Source organism: Tupaia chinensis, unplaced genomic scaffold (assembly GCF_000334495.1).
Source record: "Tupaia chinensis unplaced genomic scaffold, TupChi_1.0 Scaffold000159_1, whole genome shotgun sequence".
In the NCBI taxonomy this organism is placed as follows: domain Eukaryota; kingdom Metazoa; phylum Chordata; class Mammalia; order Scandentia; family Tupaiidae; genus Tupaia; species Tupaia belangeri.
Window position 1 is genome coordinate 5,450,425 of NW_006159630.1, and position 11,875 is coordinate 5,462,299.

The window sequence follows — 11,875 nt, forward strand, 5'->3', positions numbered from 1 at the left end:
AGTCGCTGCTGATCGGGGAGAGCGCCGGGTCCGCCTCCTCCACCGTCCTAGGCAGCTCTTTTCCAGAGGCCGTCTCTCACTAGCCCTTTGTATCCTCAGCACCCTCCACCTGGGTTCCACACGTGTTTACGGACTGGGGAAGCTGAGGCCCAGCTAATGAAAGGTCACGCAAGCGGGCAGGGCCACGCTGGATTACTGGGCTTCCTGGGCCGGATCCGTGCATGGTCCTAACCAGCAGGGCAGGCCGTCTCAGTGCCCATGGCTTCCAGCACCTAACAGCGTTTGTAGTCATGGGCTCCCAGTCCTTGTTTGTTAAATAAACCACCAAACGATCACGTTACTTTCTTTTACTGCTCGGTTCAAATGGCTTCTGTCCCTGAATGCCATGGCGTGTGTGTGTGTGTGTGTGTGTGTGTCTCATACAGGGACAGGACTGGCCCCTTCCACTCTGGCTCATAGGCTCAGATTCTGCCAGCAACTCTCTTGTCATTGCTCTGATGTTCTCAGCCACCATCCAGTCCTAATCCCCACTAGGGGCACCTGGACCCCACAGAGAGGGCCTGTAGTCCTGGTCCTTAGGTACCGGGACTTGGGACAGAAGTGAGCCCATGAGCTGGTCCCTCTTGAAGCCCTTTGCTCAGTCTCCACGCCCCACGCCCTCCCTCTGCAGAAACAAACAAGCTAAATCAGCCCTCCTCCTCGCTCCCTCCTCTCCCGCTGGTATGCTGGCTGCCGTCCTCAGCTCTCCCCAGGGTCCTGCCCGGGTTGACAGAGGCAGCAGAGTGGCAGTGACAATGGCTGTGAGTGACGGCTGCACTGTCATTCCTGCCAGGCCCTCCGCTTCCTCCCTGAGGCGGGCTGACAGTCCCTAGAGAGGCAGTCCTCTCACCCCCTGGCCAGCAGGCAGGGACAGACTAGCTGTCAGGGCCCAGGGCCTGGTCTGTCCTCGAAAGAGGAGTTCCTGAAGGGGGAGCAGCCTTGACCACCCTGGCAAACGCCTGCCCCCCTGACAAGGAACGGCCCAGTGGGTGGCAGCTCCATGTCTGGCACCCTTGTGGACAGGTCACACCTGGAATTTCCACAGGGCACCCCCCAGACTTAGTTTCTCTCTGCATCCACCTTTGCAGACTGCGGCTAGCTGGGAGTGACCTTGAGCAAGTTCTGAGAACTTCACTTCCCTTCCTGGATAAATGAGGATAACAGTTCCTGCTTCATAAATGAGACACCCTTACAAACGAAGCACCTGGCACGGTGCCAAGCGCGTGTAATAAGCATCTGATACATGTTAGTCATTACTAATATCATTATATCGCTAACGTGAGCCTCCGTGTACACTCAGCCTGTTTCTTCTAAGGCTTACAGAGAAGCATAGCTTTCCTCTAGTTCAAGGCCTTGGGCTTCTGGCTGATTTTGAGGCCCCTGCAGAGAGGCCCTGGGAGTCAGCAGGGTCAGTGGCGTTGCTGTTCTCACACCCTGTCCGGCCTCAGGTCGGGCATCAAGCCTTGCTCATCTGGGCTTGGAGCAGGGTCCCTGCTACGTTCCCTTGCCCAGGACTGTCCTGCACACAACCACACATTTGGGATGGGTGCTTTCCCCCGAGGTTGTATCTGCCCCAGAGTGGCACTGGGGTGGCACCAGGGTGGCACTGAGCAGCAGCTGCCATGGCTACTTCCCTTGCTCCTCTCCCTCCTCTCGCTCCCACCACCTCGTTAGTTCTCTGGTCAGGTTCCAACCTCCCGGAGAAACTGGCAGCAACCCTGAGTCTCAGTACAGGAGCAGACGGCAGCACCGCCCGGCCCTCCACAGAGGGCGGCTGCCCTCGGCCACCCTGCAGTCTGGAGCAGCCTTCCCCTGTCACTCAGGCTCCTGCCAGCAGAGATTAGCATGCGGAAGAGGAAGCAAACATCAGGCAGCTGCCTCTGGTCTGAGGAGCTGAGATTCGTTCTGGAAGCAGAGCCGGTTGGTGAGCTGGGGGGTGTCCAGTGACCCCCCCGGAGGTGGAGACAGAGTTCTGGGAAGAGAGGCAAGGACGGCTTCTCTAGCACACTTACTGGGGGCCTCCCACCCCAGCAGGCCCACCCTCTGCTCTCCTCCAGCTGGTTTCAGAACTACCCAGCCGTGTGTCTGTGGAGAGACAGGACAGGAAGGACCATGGATGCACAGGTCTAACTGACCCTTTGGTAGCTGACAATTCACAAGTAATCCCACTAGCCACACGTTCGGAGCACTCACACCGCCACTCAGCGAGCGCGTCCCACTCACGGGCTAGCAGCCCTCGCAGTGACTCTGGGACAGTACTGCTCTCTCCGTCCTGCAGGTGAGGAACAGGTCAGAGAGGGTCAGGAATGACCACAGCCACAGAGGTGGGGAGTGGTGCGAGTCAAGATCCCAAACCAGGGAACCAGCAGTTAGCGTAATGGCTATGTCGCTGGATTCCCACGTTGTCGACTGTGGTTCGCGTTCCGGACTTGGTGGCTTAAAACTCACGCCGGGCTCATGTGCGTGTGTACCCAAGATCCTGAGAGGAGAATGGAGGAGAAGGGATTGCGATGTGACCATCCACCCTGGGGGGGTGTTTTCTCACTCTCTGTCTCTATGTCTCTCTCTGTCTGTCTGGCGAGTGCACGTGCCCTATAGCAAAAATCTCTCCAAAAAAAAAGATCACAGACCAGGTGTCAGCTCCGGCCCCTGGCTCTTGGGCTCCATGCAGTCATTTCATGGTAGCCTGCACCACAGACAGCATGTGACCCAGCCCTGTCTTTAGTTGTCCACAACACCCTCTACCAAGCCCCAAACACTTCTCCCATTTCTGGGTGCCACTCTTTCTGAGGAAATGGGAGGGTAAAGAACTCAGTCTCTGTAGGGACAGTGTCACAGCCGGGATTTAAGTGACTTCTCCACGTAAAAGTCTACCCTGGCCACGGGCTGCACACCAGCCCCGTGACAGGAGCTAGCAGGCTGAGGACGGGGCAGCTGGTCCAGAGGCTCCTGCAGGGGAGTTCTCCGCCCCGTCTGCAGCAGGAGCTGCTCAGGGAGCCCAGGGTGGGAGAGGCCCTGGGAATAAGAGGCGAGCGTGGGCTGGGTGTGCGGGGAAGGTGTAAACACAATCTGCTCCCACCAAAGCTAGCCTGCTCCCTGGGGGGAGAGCCCCTCCCCGCAGCCCACATGGCGCCCCGGCTGCCAGCCCTCCACCCGCTCCGCAACCTCCTAGCCCAGGCATCCCCTCCTCCCCCACCGCCAGCAGCCCCTTCCTCTCTTTCCCCATCTTCATCTAGAACGGATCCCTGGAGGAGCCGCTGGATCCGGCACGGGTCCTCAGAACAGAGCTGCAAAGGGCTGTTGCCGTGCGCGAGTGTGCCTGGGCCGCGAGCCAGCTCCGGCGCAGCTCCGTGACCTTGGTCTGACAATTCCTCCGACCCGCTGGAGGAGATAGGCAACTTGGAAAAGGCAGAGCTGAGGCAAGCATGAGGTGACAGGGGAGTGGCAACTAGAGAGAGGATGGATGAAAAGGTAAGATCGGGGAACACAGATGGGGCCTGGAACAGTGCCCTCTGGCCCTCGGCCTGACAGGCCTGTCACCGGCCTGGCTGAGGCCTCCCAGGATAAAGACAGGCTGGCAGGAGCTGAGACAGGTGGTCATGGTCGCATGGCCTGGGTCAGGTGGGCGCTCTGGCTCTGACAGGCGCCTTCCCCAGTCGACCTTCCCCCTGCCTCCTCCTTGCCCTACTTTGAGAGGCTCCCACAGAACCGCCTTTGCACGAACCCAGCCAGGCTCCTGCAGTCTCAGCAGCCCTTCCCAGCAGGAAGCGGCCTCCTCCCTGCTGCAGAGTGGGTTCCCTCTCACCCTCTTCCTTCCCACCCTTCAGATGTGAGGCTGCAGCTGCAGTGCTGCTGTCTGGAGAACTGCTTGGAAGTCAAGGGCAGGGGCCAGCCAGGCAGATGCGCTGCTGGGCCCCAGAGGAGGGCTGGGTGGGGGGAGAGATGTGAGATGTGTGTGCAGGGGGGAGGGGGGCTTTTGAAGATTAATGGCTGTGTGACCTCGGAGCAGCTGCCTGCAGGGTCTGCGCCTGGATCTCCGGAGCAGAAGCGGAAATCAGCTTTTATCTCTGCTCAGGATCGGGCGGGATTGTAAAGAGAGAAATGGCAGAGCAGCTGGGGGCAGAGGAGGCAGCGAGGGGCTGAGCAGTCGGCACACTGGCAAAAACAATGTCACGCTTTTCCCCTTCCCACACGCTACTGCCCATTTGGAACACACACGCGTGCACGCGCACACGCACACGCACGCACCCGGAAAGCACATGCAGAAGACGAGCAGTCGCTCACTCCGATCCAGCTGCAAGCATACATGTCTCAGATCAACCAGCATTTCTTATTGATCATTTCAGCAGAGCAGCCAGTGACAGGGTGAGCTCTGGGGACTGGAGAGAGGTGAATGCCACCAGAAGTGAATGCTGCCTGGCAGACTGACCCTCGCGCGGCCTGGATCACAAACCCAGGCTGCATAGGACAGCTCCCGGGCTGACAGACATAGGCAGCCAGGCCAGCGGAACCCCTCCCCACCAAGCAGCCAGGAGCCATGTTGAGTCTCTCGGGAGGCCGCAGCCTCGGTGGCTGAGCACAGGCTCTGCAGCCTCGGCGGGAGCCCACTTCCCTGAGAGCTGATGTTGGGTGGGCTGTTTAACCTCCCATGCTCCCTTGTTATAACTGCGGGTAACGATTCACCGTCTCCATGGGTTATTGCGAGGGTTAGATCAGAATGAATGGGAGGAAGTCACAGTCAGTAAACGTGAGCCTCCGCTGTGTCTTGGTTCTGGTCTCCTCATCCTCATGTATGCCTCTCGCCTGGGCTTCCGGGATGCCCCAAAAATTCACTGTTGGCCCCAGCCAGTTGCCTTCTCTGGACTTTCCTGGGCTCAGTGGTTCTTCAGAAGAGACTCACTCAGAGGGAAGGGGGCCCAGCCTAGAACATAGAGCACCTCGGCTCTGCCTGCCAGCCCCAGCCTGGGGAAATGAAAGGCCGTGAGGGGGAGCCTACCTGCTCAGAGCTGCTTCTTCCCACCCTCCTTCAGGCTGCGGCTTCTGCCCACACAGGGGTCTCTTGGGCTGGGGGACAAGCCAGGACTTGAGCTGAAAGAGAAACCCAGAACAGATCAGGGTTTCCTCTCATCAGAGTGGACATTCCAAATGATCACCTGCCCCTGTCCCTCAGCAGTCCTCTAGCACTGTCCTCCAGCCCCCAGCATGACCACCATCTCACCCTCTCCCTGGTTCTCTTCACACTAACTCTCGTTCTGTGACCTGGAACATAACAGGCTCAGCACTGAGCTCGGGAGCTAATGGGGGAGCCCACCTCCTCTTGCTGCCCTCCAGAGCTGCAGGCTGCCTGCTGTGCTCCCACAGGGCCAGCCCTTGTACAGCCCTCCTTCCCCGGTCCCAGCCCTGCCCTCTACCCCCCAGGGCTCAGGGCCTACCTGCCTGGGCCAGCTGATCGCAGTCCCTGGGGCTGAGCCTGGCCTGCAGCAGCGAGGGCTTACTTCAGCGGCTCTCTCTCCCTAAACAGGCAAGCACTGGAGTCAGAGGGTTAGAGGGGACCTTCCCATGTTTCTGGCTCTTCTCTTCCTCCTCCCCCACACCTAGCAATTCACCCCAATATCAGAAGGCAGGAGCATGTCAGAAACCGGTTGGAATTTATGACTGGAATTAGCAGGAATTTTGCCCTGACTGCCACCCCCAAGCCGCTGTCCCAGGCAGCCATCAGCAGCAGGTGTTTCCTCCACGTCAGACCAATTTTTCCAGTTAACTGGGTCCCAAGCAGTTAATAGGCAATTGCTTCCTTCTGGCTAAGTCACAGGCCAGGCCTGGCCAGATGGTCTCCAGATTTGGCCTTTCTTCTCCTGCCAGGAGGTCCAGGCCCACTTCATCTAGAAGAGCTGGACTGTCTAAAGTCAGGGCCTAATGGTGCCTCATTAGCCACAAATTAGATGGATGATCTTGAAGGCATGCAAACCTCCCTATCTCTCAGTATCTTCAGCCATTAACAAGAGATAGAAACACACATCCTAGGCCAGCCGGTGTGCTGCGGTCCCACACAGCCTGCTGTGTGGTCTGAATCCGGGACCTGCTGGCTTGAGAAACACTCTGGGCACTCGTGCCTACGTACCCAAATCCCATGAGGAGAGTGAAAGTAGGGACTGTGGCATGGCCATCCCCCTTGGGGGTTGCTTTCTCACCTTCTTTCCTTCTCTCTCTTTCTCTCTGTCTCTCTTCAGTGAGCACATGCACCCTATAGCAAATTAAACAAACAAACAGGGACCAGGAGATGGCACCGCAGTCACAGCACTGGACTCCCACATGGCCGAACACAGTTCGAGTCCTGGACCTAGTGGCTTAAAAATCACTCTGGGCGGGCCGGCTGGTGGTGTAGTGGTTGAGATGCTGGACTCCCATGTAGCAGACCATGGTTCATGTCCCATACCTGGCAGCTTGCTCTCTCACTCTCCCTTTCTCTCTGTCTGTCTCTCTCCGGTCAAAATTGAATAATAATAATACATAAAATTAAAAATAAATAAATCTTTTTAAAATATCACTCTGGTTGCCAGGGAAGTGAATGGAGGAGAAGGGATTGTGTCATGACCCCACTCCCGGGGGGGATTTCTTACTTTCCCTCTCATTGTCTCTGTCTCTCTCTCTGTCCCCAGTGAGTGAGTGACTCTAAACAAACAAGCAAACAACAACAAGGAAAAAGCCATACATCCTGCCAGCCCTCTACAGCTATTGAGGTTTCCAAGGGATGTGAAACTTCAGGGAAGGAGAAAGCACTGGTCAGCTATTAACACACACACACACACACACACACACACACGAGAAAATCCGGCGTTTATTGAGCCGTTGCTGTGCCCTCCCAACAACCTCACAACTGCTCTGTTATCAACCCCAGTTTTACATAGAAATACGCAAGACCCAGACTCAGTCATGAGGACCAGTCAGCCCTCGGTGCTTCTTCTGGGTAAGGCCTGGAGAAGGTTGCTTTTCTGCCAGCCCGTTCAGTTAATACCATCACACAGGCGCTAATGCGGGGATCTCTGCCAGCTCAGGGAGTCAAGGCAGGGTGTCACAGCAAAGCTTTGTTTCTTATTTATGCCCAGGAATTTCTGATGGGCCTTCCAACCATCAGAATCAGGGAGTCCCAGGACTAACATGACCAGATACTTAGAGAAAAACTTCAGTTCTCAGGGTTGCCGGTATCCACATTTCGAAGGCACACACTGCGGGCAGGTTGCCCACCCACAGAGACATGGGGCAGGGTGGACAGCAGGCATGAATGCTGTTCGTACTAGCCGTCTGAGCACACTGGGTGTGAGATACCCTCCTGCACCCTGGAGCCCTAGGGCACCACGGGATCGTTTCTTTTTTCTTTTTCTTTAAGATTTATTTAATTCCATTTGTTATTATTATTTTTTTCAATTTGATCAGAGAGAGGCAGAGAGAAAGGGAAAGTGAGAAAGCAAGCCACCAGGTCTGGGACTTGAACTGTGGTTGGCCACGTGGGAATCCAGTGCCTTTAACCACCACACCACCTGCTGGTCCGGGAGCATTTCTTTTTAATTTTGTCAGAGGACACACGCACTTGCCAGAGAGCGGCAGAGGAAGAGAGGGAGGAGGAGAAAGCACTTTCCCAGAGCATGGTCCCCTTGCAATCCCTTCTCCATTTCTCCATCCTGTTGGGATTTGGGGCACACACAGAATGTTTTTCAAGCCTCTAGGTTTGAGATTTGAACCACAGGGTAGGCATGTGGAATCCTGTGCCTTAACCACCAGGCCGCAGAGCCAGCCCATCACAGACTCTTGGCTCTTGGTTTCACTAGGAGTGAGAGAGCGACACTCCTAAAAGGTCTCCCACACTAGGTGGGTCCTAGGAACATGGACACCGCATGCATGTTAGCTGATTCTTTCCAGTGTTTTGGCGGGCATCAGGGCCCCTGTCATTAAATGGCATGGGGTGTCCAAGGAAGGACGGTCTGGAAGTTCGCACAACTGCACCCGCCCCCGCCCCAAGGCCACTTGGCTGTGGCCTAGGGAAGAGTTAACTTTTTGGCCACTGGAGATAGCGTCCTGCCCGCAGGGGCTGCCCAGCCAATTGCACTCAGTGCTGATGATGTCATGCTCCTCCTGCGCCTTCTATTGGCCACTGGGCAGCGAATCCTGGTGGAGGTTCAGGCAGTGGAGCCCAAGGCTGGGGGAGGAGGAGGGCCAGGAAGGCTAGGCGGTACTGAGCTGCTCTGCCCGTCCCTCTCTGACTCCCCTTCCTCTTCCTCCCCTGAGACTTCCAACAGAACATACTCCTAGGGGTCCCCCACACTTGAGAAACAAGGCACAGTAGCTTTTGGGGTGTGTGCACGTGCGCGCGTGCGTGCACACACACACTCTGGGACATCCCCAGGCGCACACAGCAAAAGCTGCCTCAGCAGCACCCGCCTCCCCAAACGCGCTCTCCTGCCTTACCTGCCTGGGGATTGGAGGTCTGTGTCCAGGCTGCTCCCCACAGCTGCCCCATCCGCCCCCTCGGCTCCACTGGGCTCTCTGGGGGAGGGAAGAGCAGGCAGAAGGGCTGTGGGCAGTGCCAGCTCCCTCCTCTGCTCCCCGCACCACCTAGTCAACCTAGATGAGTCTGTGACCTGCTGCTTTTGAGTTCCACGAAGTCTGGAGAGTGCACCTCTCTAGGGTTCCTGCAAACACCGGGCAACCTCCCTGGAGATCCAGGCAGCGCCCCCCTCTGCCTCTCCCCCACCTGCAGCAGGGCTGAAGCCCAGCCCAGTAGTCCCTCCACCACCCCGCCACAGCCCAGCCCAGCCAGTTCCTCACGGTTGGACCCGATTGGCAAATCGGCGGCGCCAGAGCATGGCCAAGGTGCTGAGCAGGAAGAACGTGGTGCACATGGCTCAGCTGCCCCATCCCCTCCCAGAGTGAGTCTGCAGAAGAAAGCCACAGGCCAGGGGCCAAGATGACCCCGGCCAGCTCTCTGGAGCCACTGCCACCTGTCCTGAAGTTCCTGCTGGGGATGGATTAGGAGGCCCAAGCTGATTAGTGGAGTCAGCAGCTCCGACCTTGTGAGGACTGATTAACCTCACTGGACCCAGTGGCTCTCCCCTCCAGGGGTGGGGTAAATGACCTGAGAACCCCAGGAAAGTAGGTCTGCTGCTAGCCGAGCCCTGTCCTCAGGGGGCTGATGGTCTAGGTAGAGGCACTGTCAAGTTAACAACTGTAGTAGAGTGACTTCAGAGCCATTAAAGGCACCCACAGGGCACTGTGGGTGTTGCAGCAGCAGGAAAATCGTCAAAGAGGAGCTGGGGCATCTGAATTTGCAGATGCTCCAGGAAGAAGGGGCCCTCGGACAGAAGCAGGCAGCACCTCCCTGTAACAGGCAGTGAAATGGCACTTGAGCAGTCAGGTCACCGCAGAGGCATCAGGAGAGGAAGAGGAAAGGGGAGAAGATTAGATGACTAAATCAGGGGACCAGTAGATGGTGTAATGGCTATGTCGCTGGACTCCCATGTAGTTGAAGGGGACTCGAGTCCTGGACCTGGTGGCTTAAAACACACCGGGAGCTGTGCAAGCATGCCCCAAGCCCCAAGAGGAGAATGGAGGAGAAGGGATTGCCACACTTTCTGCCTCTTTATTTCCCTCTGCCGCGAGTGCACACACCCTATAGAAAATCCTTCTCCAGGGGCCAGCAGGTGGCATGGTGGTTGGGGGTGCTGGACTCCCACATGGCTGTCCATGGTTCTAGTCCCAGACCTGGCGGCCGGCTTGCTTTCTCTCCTCTCTTACTCTCTCCCTCTCTGATCCAATTAAATTAAAAAAAAAAAAGTTAAATAAAATCATTCTTTAAAAAAAATATCTCTCTCAACAAAAAAAAAAAAAAAAAAAGACTAAATCAGAAAGACAAGAGTTTTGGGGCCAGCAGGGTGTGGTGGTTAAGGCTCTGGATCCCACATGGCCAACTGGGTGGTTCAAGGCCTGGACCTGGCAGCTTGAGAAATATGCCAGGTTTGTGTGTGTGTGCCCCAAATCCTGAGAGGCAGATAGAGGAGAAGAAATTGTGGTGTGGCCATTCCTCTAGGGGTGCTTGCTCACTTTCCCTCTCTTTCTGCTAGGGGGTGCTTGCTCACTTTCCCTCTCTTTCTGCCTCTCTGGGAGTGCACACGTCCTATGGCAAACTGAAAAGAAAGAAGAGAGGCTCAGAGCAAGGGCTCTGCACGATCCTGTCCAAACTCCTCTGCTTACACAGCCTCTTCAGTCAAAGGCACAAGTTAAACGTGCATTCACAAAATAGATACATGCATCCACTTATAATTGAGATCCTGGGCTACTGTCCAAATGCTTGCCTTCACCAGGAGACATACATACGATTTGTAAAAGATGACATGAAAATAAACACAAATAAGATTTCTCCTACCTTCTTTCCACATCCCAGGGCAACCTCTTAGGCCACACCTGTGGAAAATCTCCAGGGAGTGGAGCATGGAGCCAGGGATGGCGGTCCAGAGGTTAAGGGAGTTGAACCCCACATGGTTTGAATCTCGGCCTCAGTGGCTATAAAACACGGTAGGTGTGTGCGCGTGCACACCTCCATATGGAGAGGGGATTGCAGTGTGAGCGCGTCCCACTGGGGGATGCTTTCCCTCCCTCCCTGTCTATCTCTGGCCAGCACACCACCCTCCAGCAAAATAAACACCAGAACCTGAACCTAGCCGCTCTCCTCCCTGCCCTCCCACAGAGCCAGGGGGCATTTTCCTTCCCTCTGCTGAGGTGGAGACAGACAGTACCAGAGGCCTTCTGCCCCAGGGATTCATGGGGCACCTGAGCCCTAAGCAGGGCCAGGCTGGGGCTGCCTGGGCAGATTCTCACTGCTTCCGTTGGCTCTCTGCCTTGAAACAGGATTTTCAAAATAAAAACATGAACCGAAGCTGAAGAGGAGAGCCTGCGCTAGCAGTGCTCCGTCAGTGAGACGAGGGCTGGCAAGCCTCCAGCAGGACAAGGGTCAATAGGGAGCCTTGGGGAGAGCCAGACCACCCCACAAGTTCTGCGACATCTGCTTCAGAAACCGCAGGCCCTGTCTGGGAGTCAGAAGTGGGACCTGACCTTCCCCAGGACTGAGCAGCTGCTGGCAGGGCGGGCACCTCTGCTCCCTGTGGCTCAATGTCACCCTGCCTTCCTGAGCAGGGGCCACCTGGACAGAGAGTGGAGACCTGGGTAGGGCCGGGACAGCCCTACGGCCTGGGCCTTCCTCAGGACTCCTTGACTCCACAACCTCCCTGTCCTACCCTCTCCTTTCAGACTTCCTCTGCCACACCACCCCGAGGCCGAGGCCGGAATTCAGGGCAGCGCCTGGTTCTTGCCTGCCTGCCTGTGTCATTAATAAGCCACCCGGGGACTTAGAGCCGTGCGTGCGTGGGCACCAACAGGGAGGGAGTGCGGCCGCAGGACAGGGGGCGCAGGCTTCTGGAGCCCAAGGTGGAGGTGTGCTCAGGCTCCGATAGGACAGCGGGAGGTGGAGGCACCCCAGCTCTGAGCACTCCCGCGCCTGGGGGTCCGGAGCTCTGGGAGTGGCGCCCGGCCCCCAACAGCTGGCTGCGGAGAGGCCAGTAGCTCAGCTCTGCCCGCTGCGGCCGCCCAAGGGACCCGTGTTCGCTCCCTCGAGTGTGCGGGCGGCGTCGCCCAAACGCCTAGAGTGTTTGACTTTGAGTCGGTTCCCCGCCGCGTGAAGGGTGCGCACTCCCCGCACTCAGCGGGCGCCGGAACACGGTGCCCCCAGACTCGCGCGCGCCAGGGCGCACTCCTGCGGGGCCCGCGCTCTTTGCGCCGCGTGACCGCC

General features: G+C 57.2%; 1 protein-coding gene across 2 annotated transcripts in view; it reads right to left on the reverse strand.

Annotated features, from left to right (window-relative positions):
* Nucleotides 1-9,504, reverse strand: part of PRCD (photoreceptor disc component) — a 16,237-nt gene extending 6,733 nt beyond the window's left edge. Inside the window, exons 1-4 of one of the 2 annotated variants that reach the window (XM_006145745.3) lie at nt 8,863-9,504; nt 8,503-8,580; nt 5,476-5,552; nt 5,036-5,127 (exon numbers count right to left, since the gene is read on the reverse strand). In XM_006145745.3, the coding sequence (XP_006145807.1) occupies nt 5,531-5,552; nt 8,503-8,580; nt 8,863-8,936 (174 nt within the window). In that variant the 5' untranslated portion in view covers nt 8,937-9,504 and the 3' untranslated portion in view covers nt 5,036-5,127; nt 5,476-5,530. Of the gene's footprint in view, nt 1-5,035; nt 5,128-5,471; nt 5,553-8,502; nt 8,581-8,862 lie in introns of both variants that reach the window. The other variant, XM_006145744.3, reaches the window with a different exon arrangement.
* Nucleotides 9,505-11,875: the final 2,371 nt, after the last annotated feature.